The 25,373-nt window shown below is 42.7% G+C and overlaps 1 protein-coding gene across 1 annotated transcript in view; it reads left to right on the plus strand.

Moving 5' to 3' along the window:
- Positions 1-8,310: 8,310 nt before the first annotated feature.
- The window catches only part of TEKT3 (tektin 3), a 28,261-nt gene continuing 11,198 nt past the window's right edge, over positions 8,311-25,373 (plus strand). The window contains exons 1-4 of the mRNA XM_041001359.1: positions 8,311-8,902; positions 11,837-11,920; positions 21,476-21,546; positions 24,784-24,927. Coding sequence (XP_040857293.1) covers positions 8,324-8,902; positions 11,837-11,920; positions 21,476-21,546; positions 24,784-24,927 — 878 coding nt within the window. The 5' untranslated portion in view covers positions 8,311-8,323. The remainder of the gene's footprint in view (positions 8,903-11,836; positions 11,921-21,475; positions 21,547-24,783; positions 24,928-25,373) is intronic.

Below are 25,373 nucleotides of genomic sequence, written 5' to 3' on the forward strand. Positions count from 1 at the left end.
TCTCGGTGGTCGGAATTTGATGTGAGCGGTAGGTAGGTGCTGGGGAGGCGACCCTTCCTTGCTAGCCGCCCCTTCTCCGCCCCTCGCCTGGCACCCGCAGGTGAGTGGTCCGCACCTCTCGGCCTGCTGGCCGTCCCTTTCACCTACCAATATTCTAGTGTCTGACCTTGGGTGGGGGTCCTGGTGACCCTGGGATTCCAATGTCTGGCCTCGAATGGGGGTCGCGTTGATCCCGGGATTCCTCTCCACCCCACTTAGCGCCCATCATCACTTTGTCTACCTCGTCTTCCATTCTCAAATAACAGCCACACCTGTTAGCGGTGCTTTTCCTAGCCCTGTCCCCTGCCCACTCCCTCCTCCTGCTTCACTCCCCGGTCTCAGGACACCTGCTGCAGAGGGGGCATTTGTCATTCAGAGGCAGAGAGTGGAGGAGAGAGGCCCTTGCAGGTGTTGGCCCACGGAGCCCTCCCAGGTCAGTCCTCTTGTATTTTAGTAGGAGAGACCAAGTCCTGGATTGCTTAAGGTGTTACAGATTAAGAAAACAATTGTTAAACAATGTTTGAAATGATGGGCTTGGTCGTGGTGGAATTTCCTAGCAGTGTTTTTGCTGTATCGTTTCTGTTTCTAATTTAAAAGTGAAATACTTCGCACGCTAAGCATGCACCTGTACATCCTGTCCCAACTTGGAAACAAAAACGTGGCGCAGGCACAAGTGGGCAGCTGTTGAAAATCCTCTTCTTTCGTACCATCCAAGGCTCACCTACACGAATTCAGCGCTTTCCAGTACGGTGTTTATCTAAGACCCTGCGGTTAGCGCTGTGCTTCGAGTTTCTGTGTGCCCACAGCCATTCCTTTTATCTGTGATTTTGTCCCTGTTGCACAGCTTGATCACAAATTGTGTGGGCAGCCCCCTCCCAGTGGACTTTTGCGTTGCTCCCTTTGCAGATGTTAGGATGATACATATATATATATATATATATTTTCCCCTTTTCATTGTGCCCAGGTGTGTTTTTCTGTGGTTCTGTGCCAAGGAGGGTAATGGCCCCGTCACAGCAGTGGGCTCTGCCATATGGCTCTCCCATGCACACTCATTCCTCCCTTAAAAATGAATAGAGTTCTTGGCCACACTTGTGATTTTTGGCTTTTAATAGAATGAGAGAAATCATTAATACAGAGAAATCATTCAACTTTTCTTGTAATCTTAGTTAAACAGGAATGAAAGCAGTGACTTCAACATGGAAACACACACACACACACACGATTTTTCTAATTCTGGTATTTGTCAACACATTGGTAGAAGTATTCTATTTCTGTTCTAATTTCTAAAACTGTAGGTGAGTGCAGCCAGAGGAACTGAAGGGAAAATTTTGCTCCCCTAATAATGGATTTATTTGCAAGACACAGTGCCAGAGAGAATGGAAGTGCTTCCACTTGCTGTTTCACTCTCCCGGTGGCCACCATGATCTGGGCTGGACCAGACCGAAACCAAGATCCCGGAACTCCATCTGGTTTTCCCACATGCATGGTGGGAACCCAAGCCCTTGGGCCATCAGCTACTGTTCTCCCAGATGCTCTAGTAGGAATGTGGGATTGGAAACAGAGCAGCTAGGACTGGAATCAGCCATCCAACATGGAAGACCAGCATTGCAGGTGGCAACTTAATTTGCTGCACCACAACATAGGCCTATAAAGGGACTTCTCGGAGTCTTTGCTGTCTGTGCTTGTCCCTGGTTGGAGGCAGGGTGTGGGACACGTCACACCAACTTCGTGTAGTTGTGTGTTCTGTACAGAATGATCTGCAGTTATATTTTAAAAAGTTAAGAATAATTGTGTATTTGTGGGCTATTGGATGACATTTCAATGCATGTGTGCAAGGTTTACTGATGAAAACCAAGGGAATTCACATTTTCCCTGATTGAACTTTACTTTCTGATGGCAGGCTGAGAGCTCCTGTGTATTTTTTGGTCATAAAACTTATGCCGGTTTATTGTGAAGTGTAGTGTCCCCACTTTGTGGTGTCACACCAGGAACCTGTTCCTTTGGTCCCCGTGAATCCAGACCCCCCTCTGTGCCTCTTCTGGCTTCCAGCCTCTGCTAATCACCATTCTGCATTTAGATTTTAAGGTTTTCACAATTAGTCACAATATATGAAATTTGTCTATCTGGTTCCAGCTTTATTGCATTTGATATGATGTTCTCCAACCATATCCATTTTCCTGCAAATAACGTAATTTCATTAAAAAAAGATTTGAAATAGAAGGAGAAATACACACACACAGACACAACCAGCTGTGTCTGCTGGTTCATTTCCTAGTAGACCACAATGGCTATGGCTGGGCCAGACCGAAGTGAGGCACTTTGTCTTGGGGTCCCATGTGGGTGTCAGGAACCCAGACACCTGCATCATCTTCTGCTGCTTTCCCCAGGCCATTAGCAGGGTTGGAAGTTTAGCAGCTGGGACATGAGCTGGTGCCCATATGGAATGTAGTGTTGCAGCTGGTAGCTTCATGTGCTATGCCACAACACTAGGCCTGGATTTCACTTTTTTAAAAATGATGAATAATATCCCATTTTGCGTTCATACCACATTTTCTTTGTCCATTCATCTTATGGTGGACATCTCAGTTGATTCCATGTCTTTATTGTGAGATAGTGCTGCAATAAATAGACTAGCTATATCCTTAGTAGAATATATTCATGTCTCCTTTCTATCTATCCATCATCTATCTATCTATCTATCTATCTATCTATCTATCTATCTATCTATCTATCTATCTATCTATCATCTATCTCCAGTAATGGCATTGCTGGGTCATTTGGAAGTTTAGTTTCTAGTTTTTAAATAAAATTTCTTCCTGTTTCCTATAGTGATTTCTTCCTGATTCCTATAGTAATTTAGATTTCTACCAACAATATATATGAATTCCCCTTTCTCCACGTAATTCCAACAATCTGTTTGTTTTAATTGTGCTGTGTAGGTCATTTTCTGTAAATATTTTTTTCAAGATTGTTGGATTCATATCTCTGCTATTTCAGCATGATTTGACACTGTCAAAATATTGAGAACCTGAAAGAGCTTCATGCAAGTGAACCATTTCTATATTTATTTATTATTTTATAAATTAAAATTTAGAATTAAAAAATATGATTTCTTGTTAAAAAATCAGCATGAGAGCCCATTATATATATATAGCCAAAGCTCATATTGGTTGCAGAACGTTTTCTGAAACAAAAATAAGTGGGAGAAAAAGTGGTGGCATTACTTTACATTTTAGCAAGCTTTTAAAAATTAGAATTTTTAAAAAAGATTTATTTATTTATTTATTGGAAAGTCAGATATGCAGAGAGGAGGAGGGACAGAGAGGAAGATCTTCCATCTGATGATTCACTCCCCAAGTGAGCACAACAGCCGATGCTATGCTGATCCGAAGCCAGGATCCAGGAGCTTCTTCCTCCAGATCTCCCACACAGGTGCAGGGTCCCAAAACTTTGGGCTGTCCTCGACTGCTTTCCCAGGCCACTAGCAGGGAGCTGGATGGGAAGTGGAGCTGCTGGGATTAGAACCGGTGCCCATATGGGATCCAGGCATGTTCAAGGTGAGGACTTTAGCCACTAGGCCACGCCACTGGGCCCTAAAAATTCAAGTTTAGCAGCTGAGTTCTCGTGTCTTCTTCGTTGGGTCCACAGTGAACACACTGTAAGTCAATTCTGAAAGGATGAGGCGAAAGCATGAAAATTGCATGAGTGTTTGGAGTGAAAATGTGAAAAGGTCTTAGGCCCTCCATGGGTTTCTTAGATCAAGTTTTGAGAATCTCTACTCTAAAACTTGTAAGGTACCGTGTTAGCATTTCAGAATCTGTCTAAATAACAGTGTTCTATTGCAGTTATAAGATCTCTATCTCCATCTAAACACCTCCATCATTTATATCATTATGACCACATGATTTCCTGCTAGGCTAGAAATGCCACCATGAATTTTTAGCTGTCTTTAAGTGATTATCTTTTAAAGAAATCTGGAAGTTAAAAGTCTTTTGTTGCAAACCATAATAGCTCACACGCCTGCTGTTTCTAACATTCTTGAGTGCTTTGTGCGGATCCAAGTTTCCAGCTGGTATAATTTCCTTTTGCCTGAAGAATTTCCTTTGACAACTCTTGAACTGCAGGTCTGTGGCCCATGCATTCTTTTGATATGGGGGCTGTATAGAGAGATTTTATTTCCTGTTCAATTAAGGGGTTATTCTCATTAGGTGCACTCACAGAAATTCCCCTTCCTCTCAGGGGACTATTGCCATTAGACGTACTCACAGAATTCTAGGCTGACACTTTCTTTCAGCACTTTAAAAGTCTTGGTTGATTGCCTTTTGGCTTGGATTGTTTCAGATGATAGTTTTGCATTAATTTCTACTGATATGCCTTTTTTTTTGGTCTTTGATTTTAGACATTTCTGCTTACAACTTGATCGGGTTATGATGAGTCGTGATGTGATAGTGGTGGCAGTGGGGTGTGTATATTGTGTTTGTGTGTATCTGTGTTCTGTTATCCTCTTGGATACCATGGAAATTCTTAGACCGGGGGATTCATAATTTTCAATAAGCTTGGGGAATATTAATTCCTTGTTTCTCCAGACATGTTCTCCCCTCTCTATGTGACATTCTGATGACATGGTGTTAGACCTCTGCTGTTGTAGTGTAGGTTAAATTCATCATGAATTCTCTAACGTCTAAGCTGAATGCTATACCACCTAGAGGAGTTGTGCAAATATATAGCACATATGTGGAAGCTGTGTGTTTTATCTCTGAAGTCCCACTTCATTCTTTTATCTTCCATGTCTCTATTTGGTTTTCCCGTGTGTGGAATACTTGTACATGACTTCTAGTTCTGTTGTGTTTGCCTTCTTTAGGCTTTCTTCTATCGGCTGTATTTATTTTCTTAATTATAGGAGATGGTTTCCTGCTTCTTTACATAGCTGGCACTTTATGGCTGGTTGCCGGACATCTTGAGGTTACATGTTGGGATAGCAGAAGATAATCCGTTTAACCTCTTTGGAACTCGTTTTTAGACTTTGTTCACGTGATTCTTCGTTGCCTCTTCCCCAGGGACAGATCAGCCCCACTTGTGCTGTGTCAGCACTTTATAGAGTCTCTAGTGAATGCTCATGACAATCACCAGTGACTTTCCCATCTGATTAACCTCAGTTCAAGAAGCGTCTCCACCTTCTGTGCACTTTGGATTCCTTTCAGCCCAGCTGCTAATTCTGCCATCCCTCTTGCCAAGGTCCGGGGCATGGCCCTTGACTTGTGTGTCTGTGTGTGTGTGTGTGTGTGGGGCCTATAATAATAGCCTGGAGCCCTGTGTGGATATCTGGAGTTTCTTTTCTGCAGAATTCATTTATTTTTTTCCCTCTAGATTCTGGTTGTCTCAGTCCTCTCCTAATTCTGATCAGGATCTGAACTCACAAAGGCCACCAGGCTCTATTCATCTCTTTATCTCCCTCTGTGATTTGGACATTGATTCGGGGCCTGATACCCTGACAATCAGAGGGTTCATCACCGTTGTCTCTCTTCTCTCTGGGACCAGGGTCCCGTACTAGCTGATATGTAGTGTCTAAAAACAGTTGTTTGATCAAAGTCCGCCTGGATTTTTTTTAATGTATGAGACTGATTCAAGTTTTTATGAATTGTACATGACTGGAGGCATGGCCTATTTGGAATTGTTAGGTGTGTCTTAGCCCACCGCACTATTAATGGTCTTGACCAAGAATGACACACGACAGTGGGATACTTCAGTGCAGTCTCACCATGGGCTGTCTTTTTCCAAGTGATTTACGAAGAGGTTGGAGTTAAGAGCTTTGATGATGGGTATCAACAAAAAAAGTTGAAATATCAGTGTGAAATATACAGACATGGATGAGGAGTTCCACTTTGGTGAGCATCAAGCAACTGAGGTTTATGGTTCAGATTAGGGATCCTAATACCCATCTCTGTTTAAAAGCAAGTCATGGGGCTGGCACTGTGGTGCAGAGGATTAAATCATAGTCTGCAGCACACCAGCATCCCATATGGGTACCAATTCAAGTCCTGGCTGCCCTGCTTCTAATTCAGCTCCCTGAGAATGGGAAAGCAGTGGAAGATGATGGCCCAAATGTTTGGGACCCCTGCCCCCCTATGGGAGAACTGGATGAAGCTTGCGGCTGGCTCCTGTCTTCATTGTGGTCAGCTGGGGAAGTGAACCACTGGATAGAAGATCTTTCTCTGTCTCTCTAAAATTCAAACAAATAAATAAATATTTAGAAAACTCAAATCTTCAAGTGCTTTTGTAAGTATATTCACTTTTTTCTTAGTTCTTATTCACCTCTGCGGGTTCGCATGTCAGCCGGCAGGGCAGGTGGAGCTGATGAGTCAAGCACGGTTCAACGCTTGATAACAAGGGTTGAGATATCTCAAGATGCCAACTCATCAGGTTGGGGGACTCTCACATGGCATGCCACACTGTGGATTTCATGGTTGAAGGCCAAAGTGAACCTCTGGGATTTTTTTTTTTGATCCTTTGATTGTCAAGAATTCACCATTATCACTGAGAGTGGTCCATCCTCACTGGAAGCTCCCTGTTAGAAGAAAAGTAAGTTATTTCAAGACTTTGCAAAGAGAAAGGATTAGAAAAAGCAACCTTAAGGACATGATGGTTTCAAGTTTCCTTGTATTTATTTTTAAAAAGATAATAGATAAGTTTCAAATTAAAGTGAGGAACTTGGAGTGGTTAGTTAGATTTTTCTTACCATTACACTGTAAGCTTGGTATTAGATGTTTGAGGATGTAGGAGGGAAGGAGTTAGGAAAAAGTCAGGAATCTATGTGGCAATGATCCATGCGGGTCATTGACACTGGCCATGGGTAGCTGTTTCACTCCATGGTTTAAGAGGACTTTACAAAGTTGTGCAAATAGAGTAATTTTTGGTTTGAGAGTGAAAATCCTCAACATAAGACCATTGAAATAATTTGAGGGATTTCATTTTTTTTCTGATTAGTGTATAGTGATTTTATTTTGCATTTTAATAAACAGATTTATAGAGATCAATCTTAAAAAAGAAATGATATTCAGATGTTGAAAAGTATATCTGGCATAAAAATGACTCAACATTCCAGAGAAAGAAATTGGTAAAAACTTATGTCCTATAGAGATAAACGTCCCAAATACATGTGGATGTAATTAAAAAACCAAGAGGATATTAGAATGATGGAGACAATTCAGCTTTTGCCTTAAAAAAAATAGCAGGCATATAAATGGCATATGGAGTATTTCAGAAAGTTCTGGAACAGTGGAATGAAAAGATGAGTTTATTTTGGTATAAAAACGTTTTGAAATCCATGCATCTTTTTTTCAACAAGTTTTTTATGAACATGTTTGAAGAACCATCATCTACATGGATTTCAATTTTTCCATCCAAAAACAATAAACTTATGTTTTAATTCCATGTTGCATGAACCTTTGGAAATGCCCTTGTATACAAGTACATACATATTGGCATGCAAATAGGAAAAAATCTAAGACGACTCAATTATTAATGAGCTCTATCCTGGTGGTTTTTGTATTTGGAAGTAGAAAAAGCTACCATGTGCCTTCATCCTTACAACTCTGGATGCTCCAGGCTTTGCATGTTGAAGATGATGATGTTGACCAGCAGCCAGGAAATGAGGTCGAGTTTATAGCTTGTGTTTGCAGGCTGCTGCACCAATCACCATTACCCAGATTGTGTGTTTACTTACGATGATTTGATGGGGAGAGGGTGAGCTGAACAATCCCGTGCTGCTATTACTGCTAACGATTCAAAGAAGGATGTGTCAGTGGCATCCTCTGTTATTAATGGATAGAAAAAGCAGCTGAGGTACAAAAGAGGCAAAGTCATTTTCCCAGGGCCACGCAGCCAGATTTAAATATCAAGGCCAAGATGTGAGTCCCTCTTCTGATAAAATGTCCAGTTCTTGTGCTTAATCTGAATGTGTTGGAAGACAGAATTAGTCCAGTAACTGCATAAAAATCCAGAGGTCAGTGTAAAAATAGAAGAAATATATATGTGTGGATGCGTATATATTAATATAGGATTATATTCTAGGGACACAGAAATGAAAAGAGACTTTTGGATTATGGCACCAGTTGGTAACAAACTGAATAGATACCTAGTGCATTAAGGGAGCACTGTGGTTGATGTGAAGTTGTATGTACTCCTATTTATATCATTCAACAGAGGCTAACTTCTGGGACTGCATATTTTTTACCTCTTCATTTTATTTCAAACAGGAGAGAGTCGCAAATAGTGTGCAAGCATCATGGCGCATTTAGGTTCTACACTAACGGCAACTTATGCCCACCCCAAACCGGTACCAACCAACTTTCTACCAGCCATCAGTTCCATGGCGTCAAGCTACAAGGACCGCTTCCCCCATTACAATTTGATCCACAGCCCGAGCCTTCCTTGGAGACCAAGTACATACTACAGGGTAGCTTCCAACTCACCGACCTTGGCTCCATACTGTACGAGATCTCAGAGGGTGGCCGAGAGCACGATGCTGCCCTTCGTCTCCAATAGGACTACGCTGTTCACGAGGTACACTCCTGATGACTGGTACAGGTCCAATCTCACCAACTTTCAAGAGTCGAGCATGTCTCGACATAATTCGGAGAGACTGAGGGTGGATACCTCTCGTTTGATTCAAGACAAGTATCAGCAAATCAGGAAGACCCAGGCGGACTCCACCCAAAATCTGGGAGAACGTGTCAACGACATTGGATTTTGGAAATCCGAGATCACTCATGAGATGGATGAGATGATTGGAGAGACAAACGCACTGACTGATGTTAAGAAAAGATTGGAGAGAGCCCTGACGGAGACAGAAGCTCCTCTTCAGGTAAAGACGAGACCATACGATAAAGTGTTGCTGAATTTCTGAGGTTGGTTTCACCACACCTGTCCAAGCCAAGCCCCTATCCATAAATCTGTAGTTGGTTTCAACAACGGCAAAACCATTGCTGTTTTTATACATTATGCAGAACAGCCTCTTGATGAAAGAATTCTGAATTTAAAGCCAAAAATCAAAACTAGAGATCATGATGGTACTTCACATTTTCTGTAGGGAGGGGGAAATGACGTAGTCTTATCTGTTTAGTACGCTGCTTTGAGCACTGCTGTCCCAGGATTAAGATAAACCATATTTGAGGAAGAAGTTACCCTTCTTGACCAGAAACATCTCCTGAGTATCCCTAATACACCATGCTTGGGCTATAAGTGTTTTGGAGCAAGATTTTATTTTGGACTACTTGGAAATGCATACTGAGATACCATGGGTGTGAGTCCGAGTCTAAATATGGAATTCAGTGACGTTTCGTGAACACCTTTCCCACATAGACTGAAGGCCATTTGATATAGTCTTCTGAATGAGCCTTGATTTTGGCTGTGACCGTGAGGCTAGCAGTGTGGGAGTTTTCGCTTGTGGTGTCTTGAACTTTTAGTTCCAGAAGTTGGGACTTCTGGGAGGTCAGGGATGTTTACTCAATCTGTGTTAGGGTTTCCTCCCAGGGCACACATTTGAAATGATCGAATGAGGCCATGTTAAAGGAGTTTGACTTAAAGAGAGTGAGTGGATCGACTACCCAGGGGAAGATAGGAAGCATTTTCTAGTTGGCTCCTGGCTTCTGACCAGGCTTCTGCATGGGCTCAAGTTACCTGTAACCCTTGGACCCTGTGATGGGCTCTCAGTCGCTTCTGTTCTCTAGCACTAAAAGAAAATATTCCCCAATTGAAGGTGTGTAAGCCACAGACACGGTTTCAGAAGTTGTTCACATGTTTCAATGAGTGTGGCTAATCTCACCTTTGCTCCAGATTTGCATGACTTGTGTTTGTGTGTGGTCGGCATCTGCTGTGGGTCCTTCCTCATCACGGGATCAATGACTGAAGGGGTTAGACATGCCAAGAGTCAGAAACAAGTAGCTTGTGTTTATTGGCCATTTTGATGCCTGGTGGCCCATCCCCTCTGTGCTAGACACAGCCACACATACAGAACAGAACCCCCAGGAATGGTGAGAAAAGGCTGGCAGTGCCCTCTGCATGTGTTTTAAAATTAAATTCTTGGGGCTGATGGCTTCACCTCAGAAGACCTCTATGTCTTCCCTGAGTCCTGGCTCATTTTGAGGGTGACAGGTGTATTCTACAACTCACCTGGAGCGTCTTAAATATTATAGCCACATCTCCTCTCAGTAGAGAGTCTGTTTCTTCTCTTAGTACCCCTTTCAGGGATGGCCATTTGCAAGGAGGTGATTCTAATTTTTTTCTGCAACTTTTGTCCTTATGTTCTTATGTGTTTGAATATTTGCTGCCCAAAATTAGAATTAGAATTAGTCAAACAGATAAATCTCAAAAGACAAAGTAAAGATGCTCAACTCAAGTAAGCATAAAATCTTCAAACTTTAAATGCAAATGGAGCCAACGAGGGAGGCATCTTTAGCCTTTCAAATTTGCAGTAAGATAAACATACTATTCTGAGATTGGCAGAAGAGCAGAAAATGACCACTTGCCCATACTACTGGTGGATCTGTGGCTTGGTAGACATTTCCTGAAATGAAATTTACTAATACATAGTAAAACAACCGCAGTTGCAAATTATAACCATTTAAAAAGTTAGAGACAATATTTTGTACAGTGATATATATCTGAATTATAATGTCCATGGTATTTATGTTGTGGTTTTTTGGCCGAGTTGCACAGAGAGAAGGCGAGAGGGAGATCTTCGATCTTCTGGTTCACTTCCCAAATGGCTACAATGACTGTAATTGAACTGACCTGAAGCCAGAAGCCAGAAGCCAGGAACTTCCTCTCTGTCTCCCATGCGTAGGGCAGGGACCCATTGACATGAGCCATCCTTTGCTGCTTTCTTGGGCCAGAAGCAGGGAACTGTTTTGGAGGTGAAGCAGCTGGAACATGAAATGGTGCCTACATGGGATTTTGTTGCCACAGGTGGAGGCTTAGCTTACTTTACTATAGCGCCAGCTCCTATTTGTGTTTTAGAACATTTAGCATTATACAGGAGTCTATGCCATTGAAACAGCCCTTGAAATAAGCATTCAATGGCTGCATAATGTTATTTTGTAAATAATTTATTGTTAATTGTTAATCATCTGAGCTATATCCCGTTGGAGTCACTGATGCACTTTATCTCAAAGAATATTTCATGACCCAAGCCTACTAACAGCCATCCTGAAAAGCAAAACACAAAACTGTAATGACATTGTAATTCCCATTTTGTTAAAGCAAGCAAATCAGTGATAGGAAGACTGTCAAATCATATTTTTTGCTTTTCCACATTTTCTTCTTCTAATGAATAAACTCATTTTTTGTTATAATTAGGAGAGCAAATAATATTTAAAAATTATCACTTGGATTTTGATTACACACATATCAAAATGCATAAACTATGTCAAAATGAACTTCAAGAAAATCATTTATTCTTATCGATAGAAATTTTTTAGAAATAATATCTTAAGGACCATGGTTTATGCTCTTGAATTATTTCAAAGAAACTGATGGTACATTCCAGCTGCTGCTGTATGAAATACAAGCAGATGCCATCGCTTCATTGGGTCAACTTTCCAGAGTAAGGAATATCTTCAACCATTTAGCTGATAGGATTTATTGCGTTGTCTCCATCATTCTCAGATCTGCACAGACTGGTTTGAAAAGTTGGAAGTGGGAGAAGCAACTGATGAGCTTTTGAAAGAAGTTGTGAGAACTGCTGGTCATGGTTGCAGTTAGTTTGTAGCAAGACTTTCTGTTATTTGTGCACCTGCAGGTGGCCCGGGAATGTCTGTTTCACCGAGAGAAGAGAATGGGGATCGATCTAGTTCATGACGAAGTGGAAACCCAGCTTCTGACGGTAAACCTGGGGGAAATGTTCGCTAATGAGACGACTGTAATTGTATGTTTACTATGGAGTCATAACAATGATACTACATAACTCTACATCACACCACGTGGTTGATAGCACTTAGCTATCCATCACTCTTTTTCTTGGCTATAAAAGTAATGTTTGTTCCTTGAGAAAATGAGAAATACAGAAAAGAAGAAAGATTTAAAAAAATCATGCAAAACTATATTAGAAGTTACTGTTAGTTTAGGGGTAGCTCTTTTTTTTTTTTTTTTAAATAACGGTGCTTGTGGGTACATGCAGCTAATTCACACATCTAAATTCAGGATTAGAATCCTACTGCATCAGTGAATTTGAACAGTGTTTTAGTCACTAAAAATTAGACTGGACTCATTTTTTCATATCATTAGATATTATTTAAGAGCATTTGAAAAATAGGTAATAGGCTATTATGTTTATTTCAAAAATCAGTTTTTGTTGAAAAGTCAGAATGTCTTACTCCCTTCCCTCCATTTTAATAACACTACAATGTAAAAAATGACAGATAATTATGTGTGCTTCTGACATTTTCTTCAGTTTTAGGTCTGCAGTTCAGGAAATCTGATGGATAAGTCCAAGGACACATGCATTTGGAAGTCTTTGGACACTAACCAAACGGCCACACGAAACCTTACAGTTCTGTCGGTCTTGCTCTGTTGATTTACTCACTAGTCTCTCTCCCCAACCCCAACCTCTTGCATCAATGATGTACAATTTTGCTCTAAGTTTTATGACCTTCACTTTCTACACTTGGAACCACAAGATGTCTGCTGTTACTTACACTGCCAGCTGCCTTGTGCCTGGGGCCAGCCCTGTCAGATAATTTCCTTCAGCCCAGACACTATTAAGCAGTAGTTCTGTGTCCTTAAGTGTCTGCCAAACATTTAAAATACACACACACACACACACACACACACACACCTATATATATTTTTGTTTGTTTGTTTTGTGACTCTGGGGTTTTTATCTTCTCCTCAGCTCCTCTTCATAGCTGGTCCATGTGAAGTTCCCCAATACCTTCCACTTCACACCATCACCAGCTGCTTCCTTCCGTTGTAGCTTCTTCTTTGCCTAGTTGCATCAGGAGAAGATCTCAGCTACAGGGAATCCATCTTCTCTTCCCTCGAGGCAGCTTGGCAGGGTCCCACCTCTTTGCCTTTGCTTAAATTATCCCTAGTGAGAAATGGGTTCTCTGTAAGAAAGTAGGATGAACTGGAGCTCGCAGCTTGGTCATCCGAGTACTTTTATGACACTTGATCCTTGTCACATCATCCCTGCTGTCTTTTCCCATGGCCAGTGAAGTTTCAGTAACTCATGACGTTAAGGACAATAAGCAGAAGCTTTTCTCCCCTTGTGCTTTCTCTTCTGCTGCTTCCTGGCTCTCTGGGAGGAACCCCAGTTGAAAGAATATCCTCAGGAAAGTTGTGGCGATGCCATTGACTCTGTAAAAGCCACTGCCCCAGAACTAATGCTAGGGTCCCACAGGTTAAGCGACCACCTGCAGTGCTGGCAACCTGTGTGAATACTGGTTCGAGTCCTGGCTGCTCTGCTTGTGATCCGGTTCCCTGTTAATACACCTGGCAGTGGATGATGATTTGTCTTGAAAGACTCTGTCTTTCAAATAAATGTGGTTTTTTTTGGGGGGGGTGCGGCGAGGGAAGTAAAGCCACAGACCCTCTTGCCACCTGCCAGCAGTTGGGAATGGGAAACTCCTCAGTGACCAGCTTTGCAAGCAAGGATGGATCCCAGCCTCTGATGAAGCTCTCAAGCCTTAAAACAAGCCAGCTTGTACTTTGTCATCCTAAACGGGTAGGAGCCCACCAGCATTTGCCCTGGAACTTTTTGTTTTTCCTGACCCTGAAATCTTTGGCATGAAGTAGATGATAAGACAGTTCTACCAGCTTAACTTCACTGATTTTCTTACAAACACATTGTGCTATTTCCAAGAAGCAGATTTGAAACTTGTCTCCTCTTGGTGTTCCCATTGTTTAATGAGGTGCGCTCAAATCCAGCTGGATACAAGTCCCACAAAGAAGGTTTTAGCAAGATGATTGGGTAACACTCCAGGGCTTCTGATTCCAATCCGGAGTGAGCATTGTCTTTTTAGAAACTATTGTAAGGTGATCTTAATGATGAGGCAGAGATATGCCATTTTAAAAAACACCAAATATTGTTGAGAGAAATTAAAGATGAGCTAAAGAAATGTGCATACCATATTCATAAACAGTAAGACTTGATTATTTTAAGGTTTATGTATCTGAAAGGTGGAATGACGAAGGGAGGGAGAAAAAGAGAGAATTTTCTGTCTCCTGGTTCATTCCTTAATACCCACAACAACCATGGATGGGGCAGGGTGAGACCAGGAGCCAGGAATTCCATCCAAGTCTTTCACGTGGATAACAGGGACCCAAGTATTTGAGCCATCATCTACTGCCTCCCAGGAGGTGCATTAATAGGAAGCTGCGTTGAAGTCAAGATAGGTCTTGGTCTCAGGCTTCTTGATAGGAGATGTTCATATCCCAAGGAACAGCTTAACACCCTGCAGCACAATGCCCACATCTGGAAGATATCTTTGTAGTAAAATGACAATATTTCCCCTTTGGGGGGGCTGGCATTGTGTTGTGGCGGGTAATAGTCATTGCCAACAATGCCGACCTCCCATCTGGACACCTGTTCACATCCTGGATGTTCCACTTCTGATCCAGCTCCCTGCTGGTGGTCTGATAAAAGTGATGGAAGATGGCCCAAGTGTTTGGGCCTCTGTGCCAATGTGGGAGACCTGGATAAGTTTCTTGGCTCCTGGGTTTTGTCTCTCCTAGTCCTGGTCATTTTGGCTATTTAGGAAGTATACCAGCAGATGGAAGATTCTTTATTTTCCTCTTGCTGTCTCTGACTTTAAAAAAATGTATTAATGAATATCAAAAAACAGTACTTCCCAAGTTGATCCATAGATTCAAAATAGTTTTTACGAAAATCTCAGATGATTTCTTTGAAGTAATTGAGGATGGATCTTAAAATTCACCTGGGACTGCAAGAGATGCAGTAGTCGAAACTGTATTGGAAAAGAAGAAAGGTAGGCTGTTCACACTACTTGATTTCAAAAGTTACTGTGCAGTTTCAACACTTAAGACCGTGTAGGATTTGCATAAAGATTATAAATCAATGGAACAGAATTTGAGAGTTGAGAAAGAAACCTTCCTAAACAAACTTTTGTGTTGACCGTGGACTGATTTTCAGCCAGAATATCCAGACAACTCAAGGGGAAAAGAACAATCTTTTCTACAAATGATGGTGATTTAATATGCACAGTCCTAGGTCATACCATATAAATTACACCAAAATGGATCAAATCTTAACTGTAAGAGACAGAAGTATAACATTTTTAGTAAAAGCAGGCATAAGTGTTTATGACACTGTTTCTTAGATCTGATGCCAAGGCCCAAACAACAGAAGAAAAAACTGGATACCATGGAAGTTAAAAAGTTGGTATGTCAACTATGTAAACAACAAGAAAATCTTTGCAGCTCAGATGTCTGCATCAACAATGTCTAAATAACTGCTATGTAACCCAGTTTAAAAATGGGCAAGGATGGGATCTATGCAGTGGCCCAACAGGCTAAGCCTCTGCCTGTGGCGTCATCATCCCATAAGTACAGTGGTCATGTCCCAGCTGCTCCACTTTCCATCCAGCTGTTTGCTTATGGCCTGGAAAGCAGCAGAGGTTGGCCCAAGTCCTCAGGCCCTTGCACTCATGTAGGAGATCCAGAAGGAGCTCCTGGCTCCTGACTTTGGATTGGCTTAGTTCTAACTACTGCATCCACTTGCAGAGTGAACTAGCAGATGGGAGATCTCTCTGTCTCTTCTCTTCTCTTCTCTTCTCTTCTCTTCTCTTCTCTTCTCTTCTCTTCTCTTCTCTTCTCTTCTCTTCTCTTCTCCTCTCTTCTCTTCTTCTCCTTTCTGTAAATTTGCCTTTCAAACTAAAAAAATCTTTGTAAAAAACAATGATCCAAAGATAAATGATTCTCCAAAGTGGATATGCAAATGGCCCAGCCTGCATATGATAAGATGCTCAACCTGTGAATTACTGTTGGAGAAATATAAGTCACCTCACACTGCAATAGGATTTCATACACTTGGATGACTATAACGACAAACTGTAGCAAGTAACAAGTGGTGGTGAGAATGGAGAGGCATCTAAACCCCCATGAGGTTTAGAATTGAATGCAATTGCTCTGGGAAGAGGCTAAATAGAGATGCTACTACTCAAACATTTCAGGATCAAAAGAAACATATGTCTAAACAAAAACTTGTCCATGAATGTTTGCAGCCCAAAGGTGGAAGCCACCCAAACTGATGGACAATGAATAAACGGTTGTGTAGAAATATGATGTTTTATTTAGCCACAACAGAAGAGATGAACACTGTGAAACTTGTACAACATCCCGCTGATGAAAGCAGGCAGTCACAAACAGACTGGATAACATATGATTCTATGTCTTTGAACTTTCCAAGGTATAGGAAGTTTGAAAAACTTTCCAAAGTATAGAAAGAATCACTAGTAGATTAGTGTTTGGTCAAAGAGAGGAAGGTTTAGGGTTTTAGAAGCTGAGAATGGCAGCTGACGGGTACATATGCCTATGATGCCAGCACCCCATATGGGTGCCAGTTCATGTTCTAGCTGCTCCACATCTAATCCAGTTCCCTGCTTGTGGACTGAAGCAATTAAAATATTCTAAATTTGGCTCTTGTGATAGTTACAATAAACCTTATGTTATTAGAGTAATGGCTCATAAATTGGATGGGGGGAACACTTTGGTTATTGACAATTAATTGGCATAGTGACTATATGTTATTACTTACTCAAGTTAACCATATTAGCATGATTTTAAGAAAACATTTAATTTTTTTTCTTGAAAGGCAGAGAGAGATGAGAGAGACAGAGCTCTTCCATCTTCTGTTTCACTCCCCAAATGGCTGCAATAGCCAGAGCTGAGCTGATCCAAAGTCAGGATCCAGGAACCTCTCCTGGATCTCCCATGTGGATGAAGTCCCTAGAATCTGAGCCTCCATTGCCTTCCCAGTCCACAAGCAGGGAGCTGGATTAGATGTGGAACAGCTAGAGCATGAACTGGCACCCATATGGGATGCTGGCATCATAGGCAGAAACTTAAAAAAAGGTAGTCTTAAAAGTTCTAATTTTTCTAAACACCAGTTCTATTTTCTTATGAATTCTGTTTAACTGGTTATACTCAATTTAGTCCTATGGAACAGATTCTCTTGGGAAATCAATCATGGTGCCATTTTTCAATCACTCCCAAACCATATTAACTTGTTGGGTTTTTTGAAAACAGATTAATTGTATTTGAAAGACAGAGAGAGAGAGAGAGAATGTGCATGACTGAGATCTTCCCTCTGCTGGGTCACTCTTCAAATAACTTCAATGACCAGGACTAGGTAAGGCCAAAGATAGGAGCCAGAAGCTTCTTCAGGGCTTCCCGTATGGGTGCAGGGGTCCCAAACCCTCAGGGAATGGGATCAAAGGTGGAACAGCAACCCATATGTGATACTGACCTCATAGGTAGTGGCTTCAACCACTGTACCGTCCTGCCAGCCCCAATCCCTGATGAATCTACAAAGATATCTCTCACACAGCCTATGCTGACCTCACTCTGAGACACAGGCAGGTCCTACTACTCAGAATTCAGGCTTAGGCTCTGGGCCTGACCTCAGCATGGCCTCAAGTGTTGTAGAAGCAGAAGGCAAAACTGCTCCAGTTTCCCAGGTTGGTTGTGATTGTGCGAGTCATGCATCTCAGAGATGTCAGACTGGCTGTGGAACTTGCATTTTTGCATTTCAGCGTGGTACTCTGCTGTGGGAGAGGATTGAACAAGAAACCATGATACTAGCATAGGAAGAATGGTCTGGTAGGCTGTGAGCCTGGGGAATAAGAACTGCCTTGCTCACTTGGGTTTCTGCCTCTCACTGGGAAATAGCCTTCCTACATCAGCTGTGTCAAGAAGAGGCTGCCACTTGGTCATCTCTGCTGAACTCAGGAGCAAATGCTACAAGTGCACATTGTGAATGGACACAAAGACCTCTGCCTACCACACTCAAGGATTATGTGCTGAATGTAGAGAGGCAGTCCAAGCTCCTGGTTACCATTAGGCAGACAACATCAGGGCCTGCAGTTTGAATTTTTCTAGTGACAGCCTATCTACTCCACCTGGCAGTCGGGGGGGAGCAGACACCTGCTTTGCCAGAACTGAAGAAGATTCAGTTAACTTGGGTAAAGGAAACTGCAAAGAAAGACTCAACTCCTTGGAAGCAGGGTCTGGGTTTAACAGTCATATCCAAGAAATGATTTTATCTCCACAATTCAGGGTGTTGCTGTAGGTCATGGTTTGTCCACACTCAGGGTCAAAAGTCAGTGTCTTGGAGATGTGGCTTTGTGTTGGTCAGCCTAGAGCAGAACAGAGTCCATAGCTCACTGCCAACTAAGCTCTAGGATCACACAACCTGCCCATCTGGTAGGCGCATAATCATGTGTCCGACGACCTGCAAAGAGAACTATCATTACCCTTCGTTTTTAGCTTGTCTCTGGTTGCCGTTTAGCCAGTGGCAAAGCCAGTGTTTGCACCATGGCTGTCTGATGCTGCCACTCTACCATCCGAGACCTGGGAGTCAGGGATATAGGGAACCCAAAGGCCATGAAATCCCTACTGTACCTCCCCAGCTTTTACCCCACCCCAAGAATGCAGTTCCTACAAGGTGAATGCCATCAAGGATGGGCTGCATTTAAGACCCTTCGGACAGCTGGATGTGATTTCTTGCTACACGTACATCTGAATCAGACCACCCGTTAACCCCTTTGGTCACTGCGACTTGGAATCTTGGAGAAGTCACCAATGACCATATGGTTGATGGAGTCTAATTTGCCTTCCTCAGTCCAGGACCTAAAGTATTTGGCCCACTGTTCGGGCTGTGAAACACACCATACTCAGGTGCTCTGATGTAACCTTGACTTCTCAAGGTATAAGGCAGCAGCTGTAGGTCTAACCTGGTCCAGGCTCCTCCCACCCTTCTGCCTTCCTCTAAGTGCTCTGGCTCCTTCCACCCTTCACCTTCCTCTAAGTGCTCTTTTCATGGGCAACTGGGAGAACACTCTGTCTTGCATTTATTTCTTTCACTGTCATGTTTCAAGGCCATCTCTAGGTGTAATTCTGGATTTACAGGTGAATTATTTTTGTGCACAACTCTGCACTTTTCATGCTTGCATAAACTCTTCTGTCTTAAACCCTCTGCCACTCACCCCATGACATTATTTAAATTCACACATAAATATAACCCTTCAGAGACTTTTTTTTTGGTACTAAATCTCATTAAATGTATTTTTCCTCTCTCTTAAAGTCCCAGGGATTTTTCTATTACGTACAGCATGTGTAAGAATACCCTGCCCAGAATATAAGCCACACAGAAATTGGGGGTTTACAGAGTGCTTTCTAAGCAGGAGTTCACGGACCCTTTGCCAACACTTTGCCAACATGAAATATACACACACATGCACACATGCACAGGTGTACTATACATGCATCCTGAGTCATAGAGGTGGATGCAAAAAATAAGGAGACTCTAGTGAATAACCATCAATATGGGAGTGAAGAAGGTCTTTATAACCAAAACAACAAAGAAGCCAAAAAAAAAAAAGAATACTTGATACATTCAACATAAACAGGCACACAAATTGTGTTCACATCAAAATCGCCATGCATGAAATATAAAGGCAAGTGCTAAACACTCAGATACCTATACCTGATGGGAAAGGGTTGAATTTTACATGTGTTAAGAATTTTGTATAGATTAGTAACAAACTATAAACAAACAGGAAGAGTGGACAAGCAAATGAACAGACAGTTTACAAAATAATAAAGTCAGATGATGAACAAAGACATATTTATACTATAATGGGATCCGGTCACAATGAAATAAATAATAAAGGTGGGTTTCTAGAATAAAGAAAGTTCATGGAAAAGTGGAATTAAAAGGTAAGTGTATGGTCTGGCAGTCACAATGTGGGTGCTCACCTGTGGCTCCCAATTCCACCGTCCTGCCTTGCTGCTGATACACACCCCGGAAAGCAGCTGTGATGACTCAAGAATTAGGTTGCTGTCATCTCCCTGGGATTGAGTTCCCAGATACTGATTTTTTTGGCCTCAGCCTGTCATGACCAGTATGGTTGTTTGAGAGCTCCCTAACTCTGTCTCACAAATGAAAAAAAAACTTTTTTTTTTTTTGATGAGAAGTGACACCAGAGGGAGAGACAGCAAAGGAAACCTCCCATCCACTGGTTCATTCATTAGATGGCAGCAATAACTGACCAAGCACCAATGGCTCACCAGAGTTGGGCCAGGCTGAAGCCAGGAGCCTGGAACTGCAGCCAGGTGTCCCTCGTAGGTGTCCAAGGTCTAAGCACATAGGCCATCTTTTGCTATTTTCTCAGGTGTATTCATTAATTAGCAGGGGGCTGGATAGGAAGGGAAGCAGCAAAGGCACAAACTGGTGCCTATGTGGGATGCCGTTGTTGGCATGATTTCCTACATTACAGCGCTGGCCCCTGTAATACTGTTGAGTGTTGTCAGAGTGAAGAAAGTTTTTAAAATCAAAGTGGAATTAAAAAAAATTTGTAATCAAAAGGCTGCCACAAAATGGCATGTGACAACAGTGTTTTGTATGAAAAAAGCAAAAACAAAACAAAACACCCAAAAACCATATGCACTTTTTAAAGGTCCTTGAGGGTTATTTTGAATTTCTAAACTTTCTAATGCAGACATGGATCTCAGAGGGGAATGAGTATTTTACAAATCTTGGCTATGACACCTGCCTTGTACCGGAACATACAGCCTAGCGGTAGCACAATGCCGTAGGTGTGGCCAGGTAGAGCACCTGGCTGACGCAGGTGTTTGTGCTAGTGCAAGGGGCTGTGCTGCAGTGCACAGACAGGATACGAGGAGGCCTGAACTCCCAGGATGGGAGTCAGGCTGTGTGTCTGTACCCAAGAGCTGGAACTTATGCAGGGTAGATGCCCTATAGGAGAAAAAATCACCCCTTTCTTCTCCCCAGTCTACTTTGCCTTGGAAGAACAGCTTCTAAAAAGATGTGCATGTAAATTCAGCCTTGCACACGACCAGAATGTTGGTCAATTTTCTTCCCTCTCTTTATTATTAGTATGAAGAGCAAACACGAGAGACAGAGAGAGAGAGAGAACCTTAACCCTAAAATTTTAGTTGTATTATAATTCTATAGCTCTATAAAGAATATGTCTCAGCCTAATCCTTTATTTGAATTTGCAATATATGGAAGGAGGAGCATCTAGGTACTTTTAGGGAACTTAATATAAAATTGTTTCATTATTTAACTTCATAATTTTTCAAGATGTAACATTTTGCTGAGTGTGGATATTAATTGTGGATGCTGTACCCTACAATGGAAACATTAATGTGCTTTTCCCCCCCCTTTTGACTTGAGTAGGAAGTTGATGTTATTCTGTGTTGTCAAGAAAGAATGAAGCTACATTTGGATAAGGCTATTGCCCAACTTGCGTAAGAGTTTTACCTCTGTATAATTTAGAGTCTATCCTGGAACCTTGCAAATGTTTCTTGGCCTCTTAACTTCTAATAAGTACACGCAACACACACGCGTGCATGTATTTTTCTTCAGTGGTTGTAATGAATTACTTTTAGAGTTCTTGATTTAAAATTGTTATTTAAATAACCTTGGGGGTATTGAGAGAAGGTATTTCTGTTCTTGCATGGAGCATGGCTAAAGTTTCTTTGAACCAAAAGGCTTACTTCAGGTAGATGATATATACTGGTGTGTTCAGCCCTGATAGTCAGATAAGTAATGAGTTGTGACTCATGGAGGCTGACTTTCCATCTCCTTCAAGACTCAGCGCTCCTTGAGTACCCCACCTGTGTTCACCTGTGTTCACTACCTCTCACTGCATTGTGATTTCTTATCCATCCTGTACCCCACCAAATCACCCACTCCACAAAGGCTGTTTTCCTGACAACCGAAGCAACTCCGTATTTATGGTGAACATGGAGGAGGGAGAATTGTCAGCAAGGAAGAGACTTAGCAATAATAATGGCCATTGGCACAGCCAAAATACTGGCTAAGCACATGCTGCTAAGAGAAATGATTGTTGTGCTCCTATTACACTGTTAGAGACATACCCAGGAGAGGATGAGTACAGTGAGGGTGTCAGGGATGTTCACTTAGTTAGCCACTCTACTCAGGACCAGCACTGAGAGGGTTGGCGAGCATTATGTGCGGAGTCCCTTGAGTTGTGATTAGAAATTTCAGGGTTCACCAGGATAGGCAGAAGACTAGTTGAGGGCGACTGGCCGGACATGGTTTGATTAAATACAGTTTACTTTGAATTAACATGTAAGCTGTAAATATATGGTCTTGTGCTTCTGACATTCATTTCTAGTTTCTGCTCTCCAGGATTTACGGGAACATCCTTCAGTGTGGCTTAAAGAATTGTTTCTACTTCATTTTCTTCCCGTCTGGCTCCTCACCTTCATCTTTGTTCTTAGTCTTTAGTGTTCTTTCCATTTTTTCGTATCCTTGCTGCTTCCTGGCTCCGACTGTTCCACCCTGGAGCAGCCATATCCCAGTCTCCATTTCATCCCTGGCTGCATTGCAGGCCACTGCCGAGAGTTCCCAGTTGTGTGCACTCATTTGGAATCTTTGTTGATGATCCTTAAGATGCCAGGCTTTCCTTTAGCTTGCAGTGAGCGAAATGACTGCCTCGTTTCCAAGAAGGGGTCTTCCACTATGTGGTGATGATGGGGGAAGAGTCATCAGTATCCATCTCAACTCAAAATGCAATCCCATTACACCAGGATTCTTCTGGTCTTGGGTTATAAGGTTAACGGGTATGACGTCTTAAACCTTCCCAAGGGGACTCTGAGGACGCCCCTTCTTACCTTGGTGTCAGTCCAATATAGGAAGCCTAGGGGAGGCATCTTGGCTCCAGACCACACACAAGAAAGTTCTTCAGCCCAGACTTCTACATCACAGCCCAAGGCAAAAGACTTAACACATAAGTATCAAGGAAAGGCAACCATTTGTTTCTCCATCCTTAGCACTTGTGTCCTGCTTTACAACTCACAAAATAGAGAGACGTTGCATGGTGCTGCCTCATTTCTACTTTGCGAATAAAAAAAGTTAGCTCTTGCCCAAGATATGAGCTACATTCAAAGAAAACTGTAATCATAACTAGTTCATTCAATTAAAAAAAAATCTTTTACCACGTGGCTCCTGGATGCCAAGACCATTTTTAGATGCTGGGAATGCAAACATTATTAAGATCTTTCATTTGTCCCAGGTTTTCAGATACTGCCTGAGTGACTCACCGCTCTATTCCTAGCTCAGCCATCTCTCCTAAATTCCAGCAACCTGCCTGGTATCACCACTACCTGCATGCTGAACAAACCTTCAAGTTTTGTACTTCATGTAACTTTCCTTCTTCTCGCCTCACCTCCCCACCCACAGCCTCCCCCAAACACCGCCCCCCGCCCCCGCCTCAGCTAAAGGAGGTGTGTTGTTCTGACAAGTTAAGCTCCTCTTTCTTCCAGAAGAGGGGATTCTCTTGGTTCTGTCTTTAAAACATATCCAGCATCTGAACAATTCTTACTTCCTTCACCAAGGCCTCCTTGGTCCAGGCTACCGTGACCTCTCACCTGAATCACTGAGGCGGTTTCCTCAGGGTTCTCCCACAGTCTGATCTCAGTCCTACACCTGAATTGGTCAATGGTAATGCCATGGTCTTCAGGTTTTCCCAGAGAAAAGCCTAACTCCATAGTTTACCAGAAGCCTACATCATCTGAGTCTGCCTTTCCTAAGACTTTGCTCAGTGTGCCCTGTAGACACCTCTCCTGGCCATCCCCTTTGAAGTTCAGACTCACATCCTGGCCCCTTTCCCTGTTTTGCTTCTGTAGCCACGAGGAATGCCTATTCCTCCTAGGTGGGTGCGGGCTCCTTAGAGAAATGAGTTTGTTTTGTCCATTGGTGCATCCTGGGCTTATAGGACAGAGCCAGGCACACTGTTAATTATCAAGCAAACTATTCCATGAATGAAACTGTGGTTTGCCTATTCTCTGTGCCCTGGGTCTGTCTGTTTGGAATGGGGCTGTGAGTCCCTTCCCTCTCTGCCTAGGGGAACAATGAGGATGACACATCTCACAGTCACCAAGGCTTCTCTCCCTTTCCAGCAGAGGGGCTGCTGGAGCATTTGGGTGGGTGAATTCCCTATCTCTTCCAGCCTTCTCTAAACCCTCCGCATTAATTATAAACCCGGGTTTGTATTTCCTGGTAAACTTCTTAGCTTCAGCATGACCACAGACAAAGGTCCCCCATAGACAGAAAAGGAGACTGTATTGGAATTGGTTGGGAAATGAAGGACAAGTGTTGAGTGAGGGGAAGAAAGAAGAAATGGAAGGCACAGATAAGGATGAATTACTTTAAAGCCATATCCTGTCTGGGATGGTTTGTGTGTGTTAGGAAAATACGTATTCCTGTTTGTCTGTGTTTCCTCACTCGGCTTCCACCCCACACCCTGGGGAGGGGAAGTATGGGCTGGGCAGCAACAGGGTTCTCATGGCTGGCTTGTATGGGTATCTCCAGGGAAGGCTCCTTCTGATGGAGGAGGAGGAGAGAGCAGAGCGTTAGGAGGAGAGGGGGGGTGGAGCACAAGCAAGAGAGAGGGCGTCCCACAGTGGGCATAGTCCCTCTGGCTTGAGCCTGAGGCGCTTCTCCCTGCCCCATTGCAGCTCGGACAGAGCTGCCCAGCATGAGCTGGAGAAGGACCTAAGCGACAAACAAGCAGCTCAACGCATCGATGACAAATGCCACCATCTGCGCAACACCTCTGATGGTGTCAGCTACTTCCGGGGCGTGGAGAGAGTGGACGCCACGTAAGTAGGGCGTGAGAGTTCTCCCATGGGTTCCATGGCGTTCTATTCATTCTCTGCTTGAGGTAGTACAGCTTACGAGTTGTCCTGGTCTCTTGTTACTAGCACAGAATACTCGACTTGGTGGTGAAAGACAGAGGTGGTGGGTTTGGCTCTTGGGTTGGGGACAGGGAAGTTGCCAGAAGTTTTCAGTGGGGATTGTGTCATGACACAGTGGGAATGACATGGATTCAATTCAGTGTTGTACCCACTGGTTCTTGTGGTGATTAACCACACACACTCAGGGATGAATCCACGTCTGAGCTGTAGACTTTCACCCAGTCATCTCTTAAACACTCCAGCTCCTAAACCCACCTCAATCCAGTTTGAATCTGAGTGTTTGAAGGGTAGCAGACCATGACACAGGTAACAGTGGAAGTGAGGGAGGACTCCCAGGAGTGAGATTCTCT

Source organism: Ochotona curzoniae, unplaced genomic scaffold (genome assembly GCF_017591425.1).
Source record: "Ochotona curzoniae isolate NIBS_2020 unplaced genomic scaffold, NIBS_Ocur_1.0 scaffold_2453, whole genome shotgun sequence".
Lineage (NCBI taxonomy): Eukaryota > Metazoa > Chordata > Mammalia > Lagomorpha > Ochotonidae > Ochotona > Ochotona curzoniae.